The 17,995-nt window shown below is 42.6% G+C and overlaps 1 protein-coding gene across 2 annotated transcripts in view; it reads left to right on the top strand.

Moving 5' to 3' along the window:
• Positions 1-17,487, top strand: part of LOC137361178 (uncharacterized) — a 77,388-nt gene extending 59,901 nt beyond the window's left edge. The window contains exons 12-14 of one of the 2 annotated variants that reach the window (XM_068026105.1): positions 6,580-6,714; positions 7,640-7,765; positions 16,091-17,487. In XM_068026105.1, coding sequence (XP_067882206.1) covers positions 6,580-6,714; positions 7,640-7,765; positions 16,091-16,233 — 404 coding nt within the window. In that variant the 3' untranslated portion in view covers positions 16,234-17,487. The other variant, XM_068026110.1, reaches the window with a different exon arrangement.
• Positions 17,488-17,995: the final 508 nt, after the last annotated feature.

Here is a 17,995-nt window from a genome sequence, read left to right as displayed (position 1 = left end):
TCAAGAAAACGAACATCATGGGACAGGACGTCAGAAATGCTCCATCCATCAATATCGGTGACCATGCTCTGGAAGTGGTTCAAGAGTTCACCTACTTAAGCTCAACTATCACCAGTAACCTGTCTCTCGATGCAGATATCAACAAGCGCATGGGAAGGGCGTCCGCTGCTATGTCCAGACTGGCCAAGAGGGTGTGGGAAAATGGCACACTGACAAGGAACACAAAAGTCCGAGTGTTTCAAGCCTCTGTTCTCAGTACCTTGCTCTATGGCAGCGAGGCCTGGACAATGTATGTCAGCCAAGAGCGACGTCTCAACTCATTCCATCTTCGCTGCCTCCGGAGAATCCCTGGCATCAGGTGGCAGGACCATATCTCCAACGCAGAAGACCTCGAGGCGGCCAACATCCCCAGCATATATACCCTACTGAGCGCTTGAGATGGCTTGGCCATGTGAGCCGCATGGAAGATGGCAGGATCCCCAAGGACACATTGTACAGCGAGCTCATCACTGGTATCAGACCCACCGGCCGTCCATGTCTCCGCTTTAAAGATGTCTGCAAACGCAACATGAAGTCCTGTGACATTGACCACAAGTCCTGGGAGTCAGTTGCCAGTGATGGCCAGAGCTGGCAGACAGCCATAAAGGTGGGGCTAAAGAGTGACGAGTCGAAGAGACTTAGCAGTTGGCAGGAAAAAAGACAGAAGTGCAAGGAGAGAGCCAACTGTGTAATAGCCCCGACAACCAATTTTATCTGCAGCGCCTGTGGAAGAGTCTGTCACTCTAGAATTGGCCTTTATAGCCACTCCAGGCACAGCTCCACAAACCACTGACCACCTCTCGGCGCTTACCCATTGTCTCCCGAGACAAGGAGGCCAAAGAAGAAGAAGAAGACTACTTACATCACAAAAGAGGTGGATTCTGGTAGTTGGATCGCTGAAGCAGTCAACACAATGTGCAACAGCAATAAAGAGAGCAAAAAGGATTGTGGGCTGTACAGACAGAGGAAGAGAGTGCAAATAGTAAGAAGTGATCCTGAGTTTGTGCAGAGTGCTGGTCTGGTCTCACCTGAAGTACTCTGTACAATTCCGGACACTATATTGAGAGAGACATCCAGAAATTGGAGGGTACAGCAAAGGGTTACTGAATTACTCTCTGCAATTCTGCACCTGCATTACGAGGAGAGGTTGCAGAAGCTGGGAGGCTTGGTTATGATGTAATTGAAGTATTCAGGATTCTTGTATGCATAAGCTAAACATCCATATGTTTAACATAATCATGTGAGGATATAGTCTCAAACTTAGAAGAGGGAAGGTGAAAAGGTAGTTTACATTGAATTACATTATGCCGAGGGTGATATCTGGAATGAATTGCTCAGGGGTGGGGGAGTGGAGTGCTGATACTAAAAGATAATTCAAGAGAGTGAAAAAACTGATAGAGGGGATATGATTGGTAATGTGGCGTATGTTATTTCCTACATTTTGGAACCAGCCAGATGAACAGCCTTTATCTTTTCCAGTTATGTACATTCCTGTTTGTATAACACGTTTATTTAGTACCATTGATGATCTGACAACATTCCAAAGCATTTTAAAGCCAATCAAGTACTTCTGAAATGTCACTGTTGTAATTGGTAATTGATTGGAAGGGAGGAGACAGTTGTGTAGGGCTAAAAACCATTTAGGAGTAAAGTCAGGAAGCATTTTTTCAGACAACGGGTAGTGGAAATCTGAATCTCGCTCTCCCAAAAGACTGAGGATGCTAAGTCAATTGAAATTTTCAACATGAAAAACTTTTATTTATATATCACCTTTAATGGGCATTCGACACTGTGAGCAGAGATGGACTTTGGAAAATTCTTGAAAAACGTGGATACCCACCCGGGTTCCTGGCCTTGATGAAGCAGTTTCATGAAAATCAGTACAGACAAGTCAAGCAAAAACAACGACCTCTCGAGTCCCTTCTGAATCGCCAACGGCGTGAAGCAGGGATGTGTGCTGGCCCCGACCCAATTCACCATCTTTTTCAGCATGATGCTGCAGCAGGCAACGGAAGACCTTAAGGAGGGAGTTTACGAACACTTCCGGACTGAGGGAAGCCTTTTCAACCTCAGGCTCACACAAAGACACAAGAAAAACCCATCCGTGAACTTCATTTCGCCAATAACTGTGCTCTTCTGGCCCACAGTCAGTCAGTCAGACCTGCAACATATAACAACACGTTTTCCCAAGGTGGCATAACTCTTCGGACTAAAAATCAGTTTAAAGAAAACTGAAGTCCTGCATTAGCCTGCACCCCAAGAAGAATATAGACCACCAGGCATTCTCATTGAGGGAACTGATCTGAATGCCATCAAGCAATTTACTTATTGGGGAGCGTCATCTCGTTTGACGCCACCATAGATAAGTAAGTGGACAACAGGCTTTCAAAAATCAAACAGTACATTCGGCAGATTCTACAAATGAGCATCCACAGCGTCAGAACACAGACAAAACTCAAAGTGTACAAAGCCATAGTCCTCACCACCCTTCTGTATGGCGCCGAGTCATGGGTCCTATACCGCCGTCATGTACGCCTTCCAGAGCACTTCCATCAACACTACCTCCGCAGCATCCTCAAGATCCGCTGGCAGGTCTGCATCACAAACATTGAAGTCCTGGAAACGGCCAACATCACCAGCATCGAGACCATCCTCCTGCAAAGCCAATTGTATTGGGTGGATCACATTGCCCAGATGGATGACAGTCACCTGCCCAAGATCATGTTGTATGGAGAGCTGACAACGGATAAAAGGAACAGAGGGGCCTCACGCAAACGTTTCAAGGACTCCCTGAAGAAGTCCCTCTCTGTGTGTTATATCAACCATCACCAGTGGGAAGTGCAGGCCATAGATCATGATACCTGGAGATGCTACATAAGGAGGGCTGCAGACACCTTTGAGACTGAATGAAGAACCAGTATGAAAGAGAAGTGGAGAAGGATACATCCAATTGCCCCCAGCAGCGACTACACCTCTTGTACCCGCTGTGGGAGAATCTGTCGATCATGGATAGGCCTGAATAGCCACCAGTAGGCCTGCACCCAATGAGTACAACCTTCTCAAAATCTTTGCGAAGAAATGCTGAGAGAGTGCGATAAAACATCCCAAGGCGCTTTACATGAGCATTATAAAACAAAGTATGAAACTGAGCCACAAAAGGAGATATTAGAACACAAGAACACAAGAAATAGGAGCAGAAGTAGACCACATGGCCCATCGAGCCTGCTGCGCCATTCAATACGATCATGGCTGATCTTAGGCTTCAATTCTACTTTCCTGCCTGCTCCCCATATCTCTTGATTAGCTGCGAGACCAAAAATCTGTCTATCCCAGCCTTAAATGTACTCAGTGATGGAGCATCCACTGCCCTCTGGGGTAGAGAATTCCAAAGATTCACAACCCTTTGAGTGTAGTAATTTCTCCTCATGTAACTCCTGAATGATCAGCCGCTTATCCTGAGACTGTGCCCCCGCGTTCTAGATTCCCCGACCAGTGGAAACAATTAGGTCAGATGACCAAAAGCTTGGTCAAAGGGCAGGTTTTAAGGAGTGTCTTAAAGGAGGAAAGTGAGGCGGAGAGGTGCAGGGAGGGCCTAGGCAACTAAAGGTGTGGCCACCAATGGTGGAGCGATTAAGTTCAGCGATGCACAAGAGACCAGAATTAGAGGAGCGCAGATATCTTGGAGGGTTGTGGAGCTGGAGGAGATTACAGTGATAGGGAGGGGCAAGACCCTGGAAGGATTTGGAAACAAGGAGGAGAATTTTAAAATCAAGACGTTGCTTGACCGGGAGCCAATGTAGGTCAGCGAGCACAGGGGTGATAGGGGAACAGGTCTAGGTGCAAGTTAAGACACGGGCAGCAGAGTTTTGGATGACCTTAAGTTTATGGAGAGTAGAACGTGGGAGACCAGCCAGGAGTACATTGGAATAGTCAAGTCTAGAGGTAACTAAGACATGAATAAGGGTTTTAGCAGCAGATGAACTGAGACAGGGGTGAAATCAGGTGATGTTACAGAGGTAGAAATAGTCTTAGTGATGGCACGAATATGAGGTTGGAAGCTCATCCCAGGATCAAATGTGACACCATAGATGCAGACAGACTGACTTAATGTCAGACTGTTGTCAGGGAGAAAAATGGAGTCGGTAGTTAGAGAAAGGAGTTTCAAGTGGAGACTGAAAACAGTGGCTGCAGTCTTCCCAATATTTAATTGGAGGAAATTTCTGCTTATCCAGTACTGAATGTAGGATAAACAGTCTGATAATTTAGCAACAGTAGAGGAGTCGAGAGAAGTGGAGGTAAGGTGGAGCTGAGTGTCGTCAGCATACATGTGAAAACTAATGCTGTGCTTTTGGATGATGTCATTGAAGGGTAGCATATAGATGAGAAATAGGAAAGGGCCAAGGATAGATCCTTGGGGCAAACCAGAGGTAACGGTGCAGGAGCAGGAAGAGAAGTCATTGCAAATGATTGGATGATGATAAAAATGGAACCAGGTGAAAACAGTCCCACCCAGCTGGACGACAGTGGAGAGGTATTGAGGAAGGATGGTATGTTCAACTGTGTCAAAGACTGTAGACAGGTCAAGAAGGATGAGGAGGGAAAGTTTACTTTTGTCACAGTCATATTTGTGACCTCGCCAAGAACTTTTTCAGTATGGGGCCAGGGCGGAACCTGAGTGGAGGGAATCAAACATGGAGTTCCGGGAAAGATGGGAACCGATTTGGGAGGTGATAACACAGTCAAGAACCTCGGAAGGGAAAGGGAGATTGAAGATGGGATGGTAGTTTGCAAGGGCGGTGGGGTCAAGGGTTTGTTTGTTGAGAAGAGGAGTGATGTTGGCAAATTTAAAGGAGAGAGAGACAACACCTGAAGAGAGAACTGTTTACAATACCAGTTAACATGGGGACCAGGAGAGGGAGTTGGGTGATCAGTTTAGTGGGAATAGGGAACGGGAGGTGGGTTACATGGACAAGTTGAGCTCAGAGAGAGCATGAGGGGAGATAGGAGCAAAACTAGAGAAAGATGCGAGTTCAGGGTTAGAGCAGGGGGAAGCGTTTTAGGAAGTTTGGCCAGGTGGGCTAGTGGAAGGGAAGGATGCAGCAGAGGCAGCTGAGCGGATGGTCTTGATCTTATCGACAAAGAAATCCATGAACTCCTTGCACTTAATGTTGGAGGTGAAGGTGGAGGGGACAGGGGAGAGGGGTTTAATAAGACGGTTTACAGTAGAGAGAAGAAGCCAGGGGTTATCTTTGCATTTCAGGATGATCCTGGAGTAGTGAGCAGTTTTAGCAGGACCGGATAGTGTTCTTATGGCCCAGCTAGATCTGGCGGTGGATGGCTAAACCAGTTGTCCGCCATCTCCTTTCAAGTCTGCATCCCTTGAACTTTGTGGGGTGGAGATGAAGACCGTACAGAGGGAACGGCCAGGGTGAGAGAGACTGATCTTTTTATTGGGGATTAGGGCATCAAAGGTGCAGGTGAGAGTGCTGTTGAGCAAATCAGTAGCTGCAGAAATGCTGTGGTGAACAGAGGGCAAAAGCAAGATAGTTGAGATTTTGAAAGTGCTGTTGTAAGTGACTAGGGGAATAGTTTTTCTCGGGACTGATAGAGAATGAGGTAGGGTTGGGCGTGGAAGGGGGATGTGGGTGGAGAGTGGATACAAGGAAGTGATCAGAGATGGCCTTATCTTTGATACAATGACTGGGATCAACAGATATTTGTTGAAGAAGGGTATCAGGGATATGAAACAAAGGCAGGTAAATTGAGTTTAGAAGCAGATCAGCCATGATCTAATTGAATGGCCTACTCCTGTTCCTATATGTGGAAACACAATGATGAAATTAAATCTTACTCAAAGGTGTTCAAAATGAAGAGCAAATCAATCTCATATTCTAACCTTTTGTTCATACTCAGCTTTGTAACAAGGCACAACAGTAGATTAGCATTCTGGTAGCTGTGTAAATGGTGGCATATCTCTCAAATGACTCACTTTAATTAGGAAGCCCCAACATTAAAAAGCACTGTTGAGAATAGCAACAGTGGCAAGGCTAACAAGCTACATAAATCTGAATTGCCAGCTCCTGTTTAGTTTAGTTTAGTGATACAGCACTGAAACAGGCCCTTCGGCCCACCGAGTCTGTGCCGACCATCAACCACCCATTTATACTAATCCTACACTAATCCCATATTCCTACCACATCCCCACCTGTCCCTATATTTTCCTACCACCTACCTATACTAGGGGCAATTTATAATGGTCAATTTACCTACCAACCTGCAAGTCTTTTGGCTGTGGGAGGAAACTGGAGCACCCGGAGAAAACCCACGCAGACACAGGGAGAACTTGCAAACTCCACACAGGCAGGACCCAGAATTGAACCCGGGTCGCTGGAGCTGTGAGGCTGTGGTGCTAACCACTGCGCCACTGTGCCGCCCTAAGCTTCCACCCAAATTGCACTCTTTCAGGGTGAGAAGTATGATTGTAAATATTAAATTGAGTGACTGACTCTCCCTTGTTGAATAGATTGTGTTTTCTTCCAGAAACAATAAGAACACAAATGATACATGAATCAGATGTGAATATAGCAGCTTATCTACTGATGCTCTCAAACCAGTCTGAAAATACTGATCTCTCCTTCCAGGCTGCTTGTATAATCAGCCAACTTGGACTAGATGGTAAAGTGTGAAATGAAGACTTTTATTTGCTAATTCAAATATGAATTTAAATTGTCACTTTTTGTGTGTTTTTTGTAGAAAATATATATTTGTTTTTTGAAGGGAGAACAATGTAATTGGGTTATGTACTTAGTTCCCAAGCTCGTAATATAATCAAGAATTATCTTTGATCTCGTATAAAGACAACCACATTATTTAACCGCTCTCTTGGCAAGTGATCAAGAGTTTGAAATGGAGCGAGCTTGCAGCACGACCTACAATCTGACTCCTAACTCTTTTGTTGATCCAAAATGCCAGAACAGAACACCTGACAGAAAATGACTTCTTTCCAGAAAGAAGAGTAATCTTTTGTACGGCGGGGTAATAACAAGATGATAGTAATTCTTTCTCTATGGTATCTAATGGTTTTGTTATCTACAATCACTGCAAAACAACGATCAACAAAGCAAATCAAATGCTGAACAAGTTCAAGGCAGTCACGATCAAACTGTCCACTGTTCTGGGCAGACCACACCTTGAGTACTGTTAGAGATCATCAAAGACCTTTTTTCCCCACATAAAATTATCAGGTTTGATACATTAGTAAAGAACAATTCTTTTCCAATTTTAGAATTGAAAACATTGAATTTCCCTGGTCTTCTCACTGGAAATCGGGTCTCGAATGTACATAACCCAAGTTTCAGCACCAAATCCATTCAAGAACGAAGAAACATTGGTCTTTCAAGAAGTTTATGGTGCCCATATTACATTTTTTCATTTAGAAATGAGATTTAAAAAACTTTCAATGGGTTTTGTCAGCTGAACAAAGGATATAGTACATAATGTAACAATGTTACTATTTCAATGTTTGTAAGCAGGTATATCATTTTTGGAACAGAGTTCACTTTGCAGTGGCTAATGATTCATGTGATTGCCTCCAATACAGGAATGTTTTCCTTGTTGTTGAGACCACACACCAGGGAGATTGTTGGTTATGTCTTACACTTCCTCAAACATCAGGAAATTAGATTTCAACATCTGGGCCTTTTAACTGTACGAAACCTCAGAAAAGGTATAAAAAAAACCTTGTCTCCTTCTAGTTCATTTCTATTTTGAAATCTAGTCTGTCAGTTTCTTAGGGTTAAATTCTTTTAGTTTTTCGAAGTATTTGCAAATGACCTTATTTATCTATTCATTATACTGAAGGCATGAACTCCCTTTCTTTAGGACATCTCCGCCTTGCCTGTGACTAAGAGGGCAGGTAACCTGCTCCCATCCAATTGCTAATGGGGCTCTGAAACTAGGTTCAGGGAGCTGAGAACCTCCAAACTAAAAATAGAAAAATGCTGTAAGTGCACAGCACATGAGAAAAGACTGGTTAATGTAACTTGAAAGGTCTGAACAAATGGTGCATAAGTGGGTGGAGAACAAGTAGAAGTTAAGAGTCAGGAACATTAAATCCAGTCACAGAGGCAGTTAAATAAGAATAACAACTTGCATTTATATAGCACCTTTAACATAGTAAAAGTCCCAAGGCACTTCACAGGAGCATAATCTGAGAAAATATGACACAGAGCTACATGAGATATTGGGATAGATGACCTAAAGCTTGGTCAAAGAGTTGGGTTTTAAGGGGTGTCTTAAAGGAGGAGAGATAGATGGGGAGATGTTTAGGAGGGAATTCCATAGCTTAGGCAGATGAAAATTAGGGATATGCAAGAGGCCAGAACTGGAGGGATGCAGAGATCTTGGAGGGTTGCAGGGCTGGAGAGAGATAGAATAGATTGAATGGCTTGCAAACCAGAATTTTGCAAAGCTTAAGTGAAAGGGATAACAACCAAAATATAACTTGCATTCATGTAGCACTTTTAATGTAGAAAATGGCCCAAAGCTCTCAAAAAAATGGATGCCATTCCAAGGAAGGAGCTATTTGGAGAAATAATGAGGGGGCAGGCTAGAAATGGATTTGAACATAAGGAAGAAATATAGGAGGGCATGGGTAATGAGTGAGCAGTGTTGGTGTGGGATAGGATACAGACAACAGAGTATTGAATGAACTTAATTTTATGGAAGGCAGATGATGGGAGGCCAGCCAGGAGAACATTGAAATAGTCATGTCTGGAGGCAACAAAGACATGGAAGAAGGGTTCGGCAACATGTGGCTTGAACAATGACTGATACTTGAGCTGGAAGTGTGTGGTCTTTGTTATGGGTAGAATATGGCAGGAGAGGCTTATCTTGGGAATGAATAGAATACTGAGGCTGCAAACAGTTGGGCTCAGCTTGTGACAGTGGTTGGGGAGGGGGTTGGAGTTAGTGGCAAGAAAGAGTATGGATTATGTGGCAGATTTGAAAATTATAGCTTCAGTTCTCCAATGTTTAGCTGGAGGAATCGGTGACTCAGCTAAAACTGGAGATTAGACAAGCAGCCTCACAGAGGCAGTGGAGGGGTTGAGAGAGGTGGTAGTCAGGTAGAGCTGGGTGTTGTCAGCTTACAAATGGAAGTTAATCTGGTGTCTTTGGGTGATGTTGCTAAGAGGCAGAATGTAGATGAGGCGGCCAATGATTAATTCTACCAGGGCATTCCAGAGTAACTATGCAGGGGCATAAAGAGAAGACATTACTGGCAATGTTCTGGCTATGATCAGATGTAAGAGTGGAAACAAGTGAGGGTAGTCCCACCAACCTGGACAATAGAAGAAGGGAATTTGGTGTGGGAGGTGCGTGAGGGTGGTGATGATATGTTAACCATGTCAGCAGCTGTAGAAAGTTGAGGAAGGATAATGTACCATGGTCACAGACACAGTGTCATTTATGACCTTGATTGTGTCTGGAAGGGGCATAACTCTGATTGGAGAGATTCAGAACAAGAAATTGTGGGATAGGCATGGATTGGAAAATGACAATTTGAAGGATTTGAGAAGAAAAGGAGAGTGGAGAAGGGGTGGTAATTTGTAAGGAAAATATGTAAATCATTCAACTTCCACCACCCTCGTAGGCAGTGAGTTCCAGGTCATTACCACTTGCTGCGTAAAAAAAAAGTTCTTCCTCACATCCCCCCGGATCTCTAGCCCAAAACTTTAAATCTGTGTCCCGTAGCCCTTGTACTGTCAGCTAATGGGAACAGCTTTTCTTTGTTTACCCTATCCAAACCTGTCATAATCTTGTACACCTCTGTCAAATCTCCCCTCAACCTCCTTTGCTCCAAGGAGAACAATCCCAGCTTCTCTAACCTAATCTTGTAGCTAAAATCCCTCATCCCTAAAACCATTCAGGTAAATCTCCTCTGCCCCCTCTCAGTGCCTCTCACATTCTTCCTAAAGTGTGGTGACCAGAACTGGATGCAATACCGTAGTTGGGGCCCAACCAGAGTTTTATAAATTCCATCTGCCACTTGTCTGCCCATTCTGCTAGCCTATCTATGTCCTGTTGCAGACAATTGGTATCAACCTCCCTGTTTGCCACACCTCCAAGTTTGGTATCATTGGCAAGTTTTGAAATTTTACTCTGTATTCAGAAATCCAAGTAAAAAAAAAACAGTAGTCCTAGCACTGACCCATGGGGAATATGACTGTCTATCATCCTCCAGTCTGAAAAACAACCATTTTCCATGACTCAGTTCTGATGAAAGGTCATCGACTGAAACATTAATTCTGCTGTTCTCTCCACAGATGCTGCCTGACCCGCTGTATAGTTCCAGCATTTTCTGTTTTTGTTTCAGATTTCCAGCATCTGCAGTATTTTGCTTTTGTATTTACCAGGACTCACATTTTTCTGCCCTTAAGCCAATTTTTATCCAATTGGGCACTGACCCTCCAATTCCATGAGCCTAAATTTTGTTAACCAGCCTTTTATATGGTACTTTGTCAAACACTTTCTTAAAATCCATATAGACAACATCCACTGCATTCCCTTCATCAACATTCTCTGTTACTTCAACAAAAAATCTATTAGATTAGTCAAGCACAATCTGCCTTTTACAAATTGGTGCTGGCTATCCTTAATTAGCTCAAACCTTGCCAAGTGCCTGTTGATGTTTTTTGCTTGATTACTGTTTCTAAAATTTTACCCACCACTGATGTTGAACTGACTGGTCTGTAGTTACTAGGAAAGTTCTAACACCCTTGAATATGGGTAACACATTTGTCACTCTCCAGCACCTGCCACATATCTAGGGAAGATTGGAAGATTATGGCAAGCCCTTACACTATCTCCACTCCCACTTCCTTTAGCAACCTGGGATGTAAGCCATCCGGACCAGACAACTTATCCACTCTATAGCCAGTCTTTCCAGTACATCCTTCCTATCAATTTTCATCCCCATCCGCTACTTCTACCATCTCCACTTCTACTTTATATTTTGTCAGTATCCTCTTCCTTAGTAAACACCAATACAAAGAACTCATTAAGTATGCTAGCCTTGCCCTGCACCTCGAAGCATATATCACCCTTTTTGTCCCTAAAATGCCCCACCCCACCACTTACTATTTACATGCTGGTAGAAGATTTTAGGGTTCCCTTTTATTTTACCTGCCATTCTATTCTCATACCCTCTCTTTGCCAGTCTAAATTTCCTGTTCACATCTCCTGTCAACGGATTGTATCTGTCCTGAATCTTGCTTGAAGAATTCTCCTGACATGCATCATAACCCTCTTTTTTGTTTCATCATATTCTCCATCTCCCTTGTCCAAAGCCCTGGCTTTGGCTCCCCTACCTTTTGTCCTTTTTGGAATGTACCTAGTCTGTACCTGAAACATCTCCTCCTTAAATATCACCCTTTGTACTGATACAAATTTTCCTGTCAGTCTTCGGTTCCATTTTACCATAGCTAGATCCCCTCTCATCCCATTGAAGTTAGCCCTCTTCCAATTTAGAAGTTCTACTTTAGATTATTTCTTGCTCTTCTCCATTACTAATCTAAACTGTACGATGATCATTCTTACCCAAAGGTTCCCCCACAGACACTTGGTCCACCTCATTCCCCAGCAGCAGATGCAGCAATGCTTCTTCACAGTTAGGCTGAGAACATGCTGGTCAAGGAAGTTCTCTTGAACACATTTCAGAAATTCCACCCCCCCAACCCCCCGCACTGCTCCCTTTACTCTAACATTATCCCAATCAATATTTGGGTAATTAAAGTCCCCCAATATCACCACTATATAGTTCTTGCACCTCTCTGATTTCCCTGCCGATTTGCACTTCTATCTCTGTCTCACTATCTGGAGGCCTATAGAATATTCTCAGTAGCGTGATCATACCCTTTTTGCTTCTCAACTCAAACCAAATGGATTCTGTTTTTGCCCCTCAAGGACAACTTCCCTTTCCAAGACTACAATGTTTTCTCTAATCAGTACTGCCACACCTCCTCCCTTTTTCCTTCCGTATCTTTTCGGATCATTTTGTATCCTTGAAACTTAAGTGCCCAGTTCTCACCATTTGTAAGCCACATTTCCGTTATTGCATTGTAACATATTCCCACAGGGCTATTTGTGCTTGTAGCTCACCACACTTTGTGTGTTTACATAAATGCATTCTAAACTTGTCTTTGTATTCCTCATAGTCCTTCTTAGCCTGCTCCTATCTAATATGGTACTACTTAGTTCTATAGTCCTAGCTAATACTGTCACTCCTTTATGCTCCACTTTTTTACTTCTATATGCTAGTGCCCACCTGCCTGCCATTTTAGTTTAAACCCTCCCCAACCACACCAGTGAACCTCCCCGCAAGGACATTGGTCCCAGCCCTGTTGAGGTGCAACCAGTCTCTTTTGAATATGCGCCTCCTGCCCCAGAACTGGTCCCAATGCCCAAGAATCTGAAGCCCTTCGTCCTGCACCATACCTCAAGCCATGCATTGATCCTCCCTACTTTCCTATTTCTGCTCTCGCTGGCATGTGACACTGGGAGTAATCCAGAGATTACTACCTTCAAGCTCCTACTTTTTAACTTCCTCCCTGGCTCTTGAAAGTCTGACCATAGGACCTCAATACCTGCCCTCTCTATGACATTGGTACAAACGTGTACCACAACTCAGAAATCATAGAAAATTTATGACACAGAAGGAGGCCACTCGGCCCATCATGTCCATGCCAATCTCCCCTTTCTGCACTAGGTCCCTAGCCCTGCAGATCACGGCTCTTCAAGGAGGCAAGCAAGTACTTTTTAAATGTGGTGAGAGTTGCTGCCTGTACCACCCTTTCAGGCAGTGAGTTCCAGGTCCCTACCACTCTCTGGGTGAAAAAATATTTCCTCATCTTTCCTCTAATCCTTCTACCAATTAATTTAAATCTGCACCCCCTAGTTATTGATCCATCTGCTAAGGTAAAAATAGTTTATCCCTATTTACTCTATCTAGGGCCCTCATATTTTTATACACCTCAATTAAGTCATCCCACAGCCTCCTCTGTTCCAAGGACAACCATCCCAGCCTATTAAATCCTTGTAAATCTCCTCTGCATCCTCTCCATTGCAATCACATCTTTCCTGTAATGTGGTGACCAGAACTCTACACAGTGCTCAAATTGTGGTTTAACTAGTGTTGGATACAGTACTAGCATAACCTCCTTGTTCTTATATTCTATGCCTTGGCTAATAAAGGAAAGCATGTCACACGCCACCTCAACCATCTTATTGACATGTCCTGCTACCTTTACGGATCAGTGGACATACACTCCAAGTCCCTTTGTTCCTCCACACTACTCGATATCCTCCCATTTATTGTGTATTCCCTTGCCTTGTTGGACCTCCCAAAATGCAGAACCTCACACTTCTCCGGATTGAAGTCCAATTTCCATTTTTCTGCCCAACTGACCAGACCATCTGTATCTTCCTACAGTCTAAAGCTTTTCTCCTCACCGTCGATCATACGGCCAATTTTTGTATCATCTGCAAACTTCTTTATCATGCCCCTATATTTGAGTCTAATTCACTAATATAAACTACAAACACAAGGGACCAAGTACCTAGCTCTGCAGAACCCCATTGGTAACAGCTTCCCAGTTACAAAAGCACCCATCAACCATTACCCTTTGCTTCCTGCCACTAAGCCAGTTTTGGATCCAATTTGACAGTCTGCCTTAAATTCCAAGGGTTTTTAACTTTTTTGACCAGCCTGCCATGTGGGACCTTGTCAAAAGCCTTGATAAAACCGATGTAACCAATATCCACCACACTGGCCTCATCAACCCTATTTGTAACCTCCTCAAAAATTCAATCAAGTTAGTCAGACATGACCTTCCCATTACAAATCCATCCTGAATTTCCTTGATTAATCTATGCCTTTCTAAATGAAGGTTTATACTGTCCCTCAGAATTGATTCCAATAATTTGCCCACAACCGAAGTTAAGCTAATTGGTCTATAATTACTCTGATTATGCCTTCCTCCCTTTTTAAACAATGGTACAATGTTGGCTGTCCTCCAATCCTCTGGCACCACTCCTGTAGCCAGGGAGTATTGAAATATGATGATCAGAGCCTCCACAATTTCCACCCTTCCTTTCACGACCCGGGATATACTTCATCTGCGCCTGGCAATTTGTCTACTTTCAAAGACGTCAAACCCTTTAACACTTCCTCTCTTATGATGTTTATCCCATCTAACTTCCCACTGCAGAATATTCTGCAACCTCTCCATGATGTCCTTTACCTTGGCACAAGGGAAGTAATATGCCATGTAGGACTCACGATGACAGTTACATAAACGCCTCTCTGTCCCCCTAACTATGGATTCTCCTCTAACGACCATTTCTACACTTTGCTGTTGTCTCCTGTGCAGTCCCTGGCCCATTGGTGTCATGGTCTGGACTGCACTCCTTTAGGGTGTTGTCACTCCCAGCAATTTCTAATGCTGAGTACCAGTTTGAGAGTGGCACACATCCTGAAGACTCCTGCAATCCCTGCTTCTTCCTACTCTTCCAGATGGCCACCCATCTCACTACCTGTGGGGTGACCACCTCCTGGAATGATGCTCCACAGTGACTCCAGCTGCCCCTCAAGCTCAGAAATACTGAGCTCAAGCAGCTGGAAACACTTCCAACATTTGCTCCTCCACACACACATGAAATGTCCTGAAGGTCCCACATGGCACAGGAATTGCAAGCAGCACGTCTCAGCTGCCCATTTGTGATCTAAAAAAAATCTCTATTCCCTCTTTCAGAATCAAGTTAATACCTTGTTTAAACTATTTTAATTAATGCCTCTAGCCATCAGCTCTCAGGTTTCCCTGTCTCCTGCTCCCTCTCTTGGACCACTCTTTGTTTTTTTTAAAAATACCAGAATGCTGTGGAATAAAAGCTACTTCAGAGTCAGGAGTGAGCTGAACTCAGAAAGATCTTTATTTCCAGCATGCAAGGGAGAGCCTTCAGCATGCCAAAGTCTCTCAAACAAGTCATTGTTACAGCAGAGATATTTATACAATAACTTTATGCAAAACTAATATATCCATATTTGGTTATCTTACTATTGCTTATACACTTCTTTCCAACACTTTATAATACTAGTTTTCTTTGCAATTCTGCTCTCCTTGGTTCTATTATTTACAACAGATACACAGACCAAGGCCTCATGATGGAAAAGGTTCAGTAAAAGAAAAACAACTTCAGCTGTGTTAACTTTAGTAACCCTATTAGCCCTTCAGTTGTGTGAACCTTCGTAACCCTATGAACCCTTCACTTTCCGCATCACAGAAGAACACTTCTTCCTTCACTGCACCAAATTCCCCGAGTTTAGCACCCATAGAAGCAGTACTTCATGCATTTGCAAAAGCCTCCTGTATCTAAACTAGCAAACATTCCAAAGACCTGAATCTCTGCTGACAGTAATTACCATTTCTAACTACCCACCTAATTAATTAACTGTGCAACCGCCACTAGCAGGAAGCTTGTTTACCGCTGACTTGCACTGTGAAAGAAACTACAAGTTCAGGTTAAAGTTAAATTAAATGCTAAATGCAAAACTTAACTAACTACATTTTAGAAAGAGATCACCCTTAAACTTTCCTCACTCATTCACCAAATTCCCAGCGTTTAATATTCTGTAGAGGCTGTACTCTGCTGAACTGGACTCTGTGCTACTTACTCTATTCAGTTGTATCAAGCAGTTATATCACACAGATTACAGCAGTTCAAGAAGGTGACCTACCACCTCTCAGGGCAATTACAGACTGAGTTTACCACCACTCTAAATGATACGTTTACACACAAGGCTATCAAGGGGAATTTTTTTAAAAAAGCTTTAATAAATGTTTTCTGTTAACTGATTATTTCAAAAAAAATCTCATGTCAATTATAAAATAGCGCTAATTGTTTGGTGTGTGTAAAATTGCATTAATTGCTTTACTAATTCTACATGTTACCTTGAAATAGCTTTTAGTTAACTCAAACGTTGCTCTTTTCCCAGATTCTCATTTTGCAGCAGTGTTTAGTGAAAGACAACTGATGGTGCAACTCAGCAGAGTTTGTCAGCAAACAGCTGAAATACAGGAACTACTTCAAACTGTTCTATCTTACATCAAAGAGGAAGACCAAAAACAAGATGACTGATGACATCTAAGAGTTTATTGAGTCTCAGGAACAGCTAAAACCTGAAGAACACAGGAAAAGCAAAGGAACATCTTAAAGCATATAATAGTTTTGTTGAGGTTCAATAGGTTCTTTAATATTTAGCTCATGTTTTAAACCTGGAAATAAGATCACAATTGCCATACTCCATACACTTTATAAAAATTCCTTTTCTCTTAGCTTTAAAAGTTATACTCCGTTTGGTGCTAATCATTAAGCAATTTTCAAATAAAATATATTGCAAGGGGTGATTAAGTTAATATTTTTTGGAGTGTTATCTCTTAACCTAGACTTAATTCAAATAGATTATTCAACAGTAGGAAGCAGACTATGTATAGGCTTGTGGGTATATTTTTCTTCCTGCATGCAGCACAAGTGGAATAAATGTAAAGAAATAAATCCTTAATTCATGTTATGAAAACTGTTTTGAAATGAACATTGCCAGGACAGTGGTGTAATTTCATACTGGACATTCCCTTCTATTGTTTACGACAACAAATTATAGAGCTCCATAGACAAAGGTTTGGACTTTACTACTTGCTAGGATGCACAAACTAATAATTTTACCACTAATTGCTGATCTGATTAAAATGAAGAATGTTGAGATTAGGGCTGTGTAACATCAGATCAAGACTACATTTACACTTGTTAGCATTTGATTTTAGACTTTTAATTTCTATGTTCTTAGCATAAGATTTCTATAAACTGCCAATTATAAAACCTATATGTCTCAGGCGAATTTAATTTTGCAATACTTGAACAGGCACAGCTGATTCGATTATTCCTCCCTTCCAAAAGATAACTGACGAATGCTGGTGTCAAAGTTTCACAAAACATTGACCGCCCTTCATACTTCATTTGAATCTAGAGAGTGGAGCTGAGCCTGGTCCTGTTCTCACCCAATGTTGACATTTGCACTTCAAGCACAGCACAGTGAACAGTGATCAGGAATGAAAACCCTGGTTCATTTTCCCTGCCTTAGCTCAGGGATACAGGGTAATTGTACTGGCCTTACCACAGTTCTGGCTGAGAGCTGTTAATATAACATACACCATGAATTAGACTTTCCTGGCTTGTATCTCAGTACCAGGCAAATCAATGAACGAGCAGGGGGATGAAAACTGATTGGATCAAGAATACTACACAAGACTAGTCAGGAACTGGTTTAGTACAATGGAATTTATATTTGGATCTGAACTATGTTTGAGACAGCTGTATATCAGGAATTAATATGAAGAGTGACTCTGTTTAACATACAATAAACATTCATGCCTAGCCAAAAAATTAACCAGTCATATGCTTTTCCCATTTACATTGTTTTGTATTGGCTATAGCAACAGAAATAAGAGTCTTTGTCAATTATTTGCGTTAACTGTTACAACCTCAGTGAGATTGTTAACATGAAAAATGCGAGATATGAACGCCCAGATTAATTTAAAGGATTACACGACCAGATTTCACGTCACAGAATCACAGAATTGTTACAGCACAGAAGGAAGCTGTTCAGCCAGTCGTATCTGCGTTGGATCTCCGAAGCAGCAACTTACCTAGTGCCACTTCCCCACCTTCTCCCCTTAGCCCTGCACATTCTTCCTTTTCAGATAATAATCCAATTCCCTCTTGAATGCCTCGATTGAACCTGCCTCGACCACACTCAGGCAGTGCATTCCAGATCCTAACCACTCACTGTGTGAAAAGATTTTCCTCATGTCTAAATTGCTTCCCTTGCCAATTATCTTAAATC

The sequence above is a fragment of the Heterodontus francisci genome, chromosome 3 (genome assembly GCF_036365525.1).
Source record: "Heterodontus francisci isolate sHetFra1 chromosome 3, sHetFra1.hap1, whole genome shotgun sequence".
In the NCBI taxonomy this organism is placed as follows: Eukaryota; Metazoa; Chordata; class Chondrichthyes; order Heterodontiformes; family Heterodontidae; genus Heterodontus; species Heterodontus francisci.
The sequence above is the reverse complement of the archived record's forward strand: the minus strand, read 5'-3'. Positions and strand labels throughout refer to the sequence as shown.